We start from the raw sequence: 6,000 nt of genomic DNA on the forward strand, positions 1-6,000 counted from the left end.
AGCATTTTCAGTAAATTGGTTATTTCGACATAACATCTTTGTGGAAATTTACTAAATGTACTGCACGAAAATGAAAATCAATTTTGGGTCTCTCATCGGAAGTTTATAATGACGTTGTTAGCTGCTTGTCGACATTCAGCTCAGACGCTTCCTATTCGATCGTGGTATTATTATTATTCTCATTATTATTATTATTATTATTATTATTATTATTATTATTATTATTATTATTTGTTTTGTTTATCAATTTTCCGTAAAAGTTTGGATGTTTAAGCAATATTTTGGACACATATATTTGTTTAATACTTGTACAAGTTCAAGAAAATATTTATTCAGAAGAGCATATTCACATAGATCCTGCTTAAAATTAGTACTACTGTTGACCTTAACAGGAGTCTATTTACATGGATCCTGCATAATATTAGTACTAATGTTGACCTTAACAGGAGTCTATTGACATGGATCCTGCTTAATATTAGTACTAATGTTGACCTTAACAGGAGTCTATTGACAAGGATCCTGCTTAAAATTAGTACTAATGTTGACCTTAACAGGAGTCTATTTATATGCATGCTGCATAATATTAGTGTTAATGTTGACCTTAACATGAGTCTATTGACATGGATCCTGCTTAAAATTAGTACTAATGTTGACCTTAACAGGAGTCTATTCACATGGATCCTGCTTAATAGTACTACTAATGTTGACCTTAAGAGGAGTCTATTGACATGGACCCTGCTTAAAATTAGTACTAATGTTGACATTAACATGAGTCTATTGACATGGATCCTGCTTAAAATTAGTACTAATGTTGACCTTAACAGGAGTCTATTTACATGGATCCTGCATAATACTAGTACTAATGTTGACTTTACCAGGAGTCTATTGACATGGATCCTGTTTAATATTAGTATTACTGGTGACCTTAAGAGGAGTCTATTGACATGGATCCTGCTTAATATTGATACTAATGTTGACCTTAACAGGAGTCTATTGACATGGATCCTGCTTAAAATTAGTACTAATGTTGACCTTAACAGGAGTCTATTGATATGGATCCTGCTTAATATTAGTACTAATGTTGACCTTAACAGGAGTCTATTGACATGGATCCTGCTAAAAATTAGTACTAATGTTGACCTTAACAGGAGTCTATTGACATGGATCCTGCTTAAATTAGTACTAATGTTGACCTTGACAGGAGTCTATTGACATGGATCCTGCTTAAAATTAGTACTAATGTTGACATTAACATGAGTTTATTGACATGGATCCTGCTTAAAATTAGTACTAATGTTGACATTAACATGAGTTTATTGACATGGATCCTGCTTAAAATTAGTACTAATATTGACCTTAACAGGAGTCTATTGACATGGATCCTGCTTAAATTAGTACAACTTTCACCTTAAGAAATATGTTCCTTGGTCTTTAAGGAGTCTATTCACATGGATCTTGCTTAATAGTACTACTAATGTTGACATTAAGTGGGGTCTATTGACATGGATCCTGCTTAATATTAATACTAATGTTGACCTTAACAGGAGTCTATTGACATGGATCCTGCTTAAAATTAGTACTAATGTTGACCTTAACAGGAGTCTATTGACATGGATCCTGCTTAAATTAGTACTAATGTTGACCTTGACAGGAGTCTATTGACATGGATCCTGCTTAAAATTAGTACTAATGTTGACATTAACAAGAGTCTTTTGACATGGATCCTGCTTAATATTAGTACAACTTTCACCTTAAGAAATATGTTCCTTGGTCTTTAAGCTTGCTAAGAATGACAAAATATAAATACAGATATTCACTTACAAATCATCCAGTGTGATCCTTCTAACAAGAACCCCCAGGACATTATGTAAATAAAATTGCCTGGTTAATGGCGTATCTGGTGTTAGTACAGATATCACTCACCATGTAGCTATGTTACAAAGCAGGTTAGCATGCAACAGAGGGTGACTAAAAGCCAAAGGGTGCATACGGGATGAAATCAGCATATACTTTTATACTAATAAAGCGAAGAAGCACGCTAAAAGATACAATACACACAATATCAAATACATTAGTTACAAACATACAAGGTAATCAAATGTCAAAATTCAAGGTCAGTAAAATCAAGGTCACTGACTGAAACAATTTTTAAAATGCTTTCCGTACAATATCAAATGAATATTAGTTCCGCTTCACTAACGTTCTTTAAATATTGTGGATGGATAGCACTAAGGGTATCAATTTTGGGGTGAAAATGTCAAGTCGCAAAGTCACTGACTAAAGGAAGAAAAATGGTTACAGAGCTGGCCAAAGGTTTTATGAATAGCTTGCACTAGGAATAAGAAAATGCCTATCGATCTTGGGGTTGATGGTTCAATGGTATATCCTGACTAAAAAATAAATATTTCACAAAATCTTTGTTTAATTTGCAGAACTTAATAAAAACATCTTCATATTTATATGGACTTATTTCTTAATCTTTACGTTTTTCAATACTGTATAATTTAAACTGATAAATTAATACATTACAGCTTTATTAAAATAATGTAAATACCTTTATATACATTAACAAATTAGAATGATTAGTTAATGTTAACTACTTTCATAATATTTGGTCTTTTATGGATAATAACTTCTCTTAAAAATGTACAACTGCCCTAGTGAAATAAAGAAATGGCAATGACCCTAGAGAAAATCAGCATTCCATTTCTGTATAACAAATATATATTTATGAGGACAGAGTCAATTTTGCCATGCAGCAGTAGTAACTACACCATATCAAAATATTATGTTTATGTTATTAACAATATAATCCAACAAGCAGGGGTATATTCATTTCCAAATTAATTTATGTAAATGACTCGTGATTTCATGGCTGAAACCATTTTATGAAAATGCTGTGCAAGGACTTTGTAAAGATTTCATAAGGAAACATGTCTGGAATGTTATAACCAAACCTAGTCACAACTTGGTCATTTCTGTACCTCCACACTGAAAGAGTGCATGGATCTTTTGAGGCGTACTGATTTGGTATACTGACTTCCATTTCCTGTTTTCAATGATTTCTCCTTTCATCATTCAATAAACAAAACATGGTTTAGCAACTATCATGATAAAGCTGATATTATAGATGAAAAGTTTAGAAACATTAAAAATAAGGACTTTTTAATGAATTTTCCTTTTATTTTACAAAGTAAGCACATCTTCAGGTCTTACTAAGGTTTAATAAAAGGTAAGCATGCTTCAAATTTGTAGGACTGATATGAACGGCTTGTACCCCAGCATTACACTGAAACCATTACAGCTGCTCCTGAACGAAATTACATCAGCCAATTATAGTCACTTTAAAGTACAGACTACATCAACATCGGATTATTTTGAATAAGAGAAAAGTGCACATCAATTATTCATGACTGGCATTGTCTTGCATAAAGAAATTCTAACATCTGAAATGGTCTGTCTGTGAAGACATCCAATACTACCAAACTGTAGCAGTGGACAGTTTGTTCTTGATTTTGTTAGTCATGACATATTGCCAGCCCTTCTGACATGCACATTTCAACATAAATAAGTCTTCATATAATATTTTCATTAAAACCTTAAAATGCAGTATCCACAACCATTGTGATTGGATCCACAAAAGTACTTTTTTTCATATTACTCTCATGTCTCTCCAACTCCTTGTAGGAAAGGACACTGTCCATATAATTTTATACTCCATAATAAAAGTTCTATAACAGTGGGGGATAATTATAGCATACTTTGCATGTTTTACCTATTTAATTGAGTGATTCTTTTGAGCTAGGATATATGTTCCTCATAGCTCAAGATACATCTGTCCCCCTCATACATACCCCCTGATCAGGGCCCAACCACATTTTACAGCCAGACTTCCTTATCACCGACAAGTCTGTGTTGCAAACAATACCCCTCAAGAAAGGCTACCCAACCAACACTACCAACAGCCAGCATATTACTGCAAAAATGTAAAATTTGCCCTCACAAGCAGCCACATTTTATTTTAATATGTCTAAAGCCAAAATGGGTTGATCAATGTTGTGATAGAGGTTTGGGCATCATACAGTGGTTGAGTGTTTTTCTTTGGTGATTACAACTGGATGTAATTGTACGACCATAACATGGTCAGAATAAGCTACACCAAAACCTCATGTGACAGCACACGTATGAATTCCTTTATAAACAAATATTTCGTTGCTCTTCAAAAGTTTTGTCTGCATAATTAAGTTGCAGTTCTGAACAGTCACCAATATGGGAATAAATAATTACAAACCTTCAACATGTCATCACATTAATAGAGAATATTTTAGAAGAAAAAGTAAAAGTCATTCGACTAAATTAGAGTTGGCAAAATACGTTAGGTTTGTTGGGAAGACTAGAATATACAATATCGTAACAGATTAGGTGAATATTCTCTGGCAATGGAAAAATAAAGTAAATTGAAAGAAAATTATTTCCAATGCCAAGCAATGTCTATATCAAGATTTAAATGAAATTTATGAAAGGTTTTGTCATGTCATGCACATATCAACAATACCCTACTCGCATTTTACGCTTATGAATAAAAGCTATTAATGAATGTTAACGAGAAATAAGTTAGTTCTTAAGACAAGAAGAACCTTTTTAATAATTAGTGCTACTTTTATATGAAGATATTAAATCCTTTGAAGTCATTTGTAGCTTTCTTACTTCATACACATACCTGTCACAGTTATACTCCCCCTCAGGAAAGGCCACCCATCCTATACAGCCACTTTCCCCGTGCGGAAGGGGTGATGTATAAGAGGGGGATGACTGTCATTGTTTTCATCTATTATAATGATAGATTCATGCAACTCAAACTAAACTGTATAAAAATGTAAAGGTTTTTTAATATAAATTTTACTTATTTAATTTATAAAATGAGTTATTTAACAATATTCTCGTTTTCAAGCTTTTGTATAATTTATATTATGTTTCTTTTGATTGTGTTATTTCAGATTTAATTCTAAAACAAAAAAAAAAATGAAACTTGGAAATATACCACAGTTAATCCTTTTTGATACTTATACAACATATTACATAGTCCTCTAGTAAGCCTTTGTTTACAAGTCTAGATAATGAAAATGACTGAGCAGCCAGTTGCTACATTAATAAATTTAATCATAAAGGTACCAAACACAACATGCATAATCAAACATGGCGCATAGCTTTGTGAAAGGTTTTCACTCCGATGCTCATAATTTAAGCACACCGTCGCTATACAGTCTTAAGAAGACATCCTAACAAATATTATCCTTAAAAGAATGAAACAATGCCATGCTTGACTGTAAGCCAATAGTAATAAAAGTTAAAAGGTACCTCCTGTACAAAATATCCTATAAATGAGCTAGCATTAGGTAAGATCACACTACACTAAATTTTGACTCTAAATTGGACAGATAAAAACATGATACATGTCACCTCTCAGCATGTGTGCAAATACAGGAATGTGGACCTTGTATGATTGTATATGCCCTTATACCTTTTGTTCGCCTTGTCCATTCATGGGTTGATAAAGAAACATCACAGCAGTTGACATAGACATCTATACCCTCTGTACTACATCTCTCAGAAATGTTTACCTCCTCCCCAATAAGACGCCTGACCAGGGTTGTCTTGCCTACACCCATGTGTCCGACAACAATTACTCGTATGCTGTGTACAGTCTCCTTTCCGTCTTTCAGAGCCTCTTCAAAAAGTTGGATTGATCTGTAGTCCATGTTTAAAATTTCTGCTGGAATACCTGTGTAAGCAATGGATAAGTTACATATATAGTATAAACATTGAGGCAGTATTTGTATATCAAGTACACCTGACAGCGGCGCCAATATGATTTTGCTCTATCGTTATTATGTCTTCTTAAAGAGGGGCATGTATCAGTGAAGTTCCTTGCATTTGCTACATGCACGATGGAAATGTTGGCTTACCTTTTTGCTACTTTCATGTACTTTGGATGTATTT

The 6,000-nt window shown here is 33.2% G+C and overlaps 1 protein-coding gene across 1 annotated transcript in view; it reads right to left on the reverse strand.

Moving 5' to 3' along the window:
• The window catches only part of LOC149787050 (cyclic GMP-binding protein C-like), a 28,116-nt gene extending 22,357 nt beyond the window's left edge, over positions 1–5,759 (reverse strand). Inside the window, exon 1 of the mRNA XM_089976027.1 lies at positions 5,522–5,759. Within this exon, the coding sequence (XP_089832153.1) occupies positions 5,522–5,759 (238 nt within the window). The remainder of the gene's footprint in view (positions 1–5,521) is intronic.
• Between the last annotated feature and the right edge of the window lie 241 nt (positions 5,760–6,000).

This window comes from Sinohyriopsis cumingii, chromosome 12 (assembly GCF_028554795.1).
Source record: "Sinohyriopsis cumingii isolate HCF-2022 chromosome 12, ASM2855479v2, whole genome shotgun sequence".
NCBI lineage: Eukaryota > Metazoa > Mollusca > Bivalvia > Unionida > Unionidae > Sinohyriopsis > Sinohyriopsis cumingii.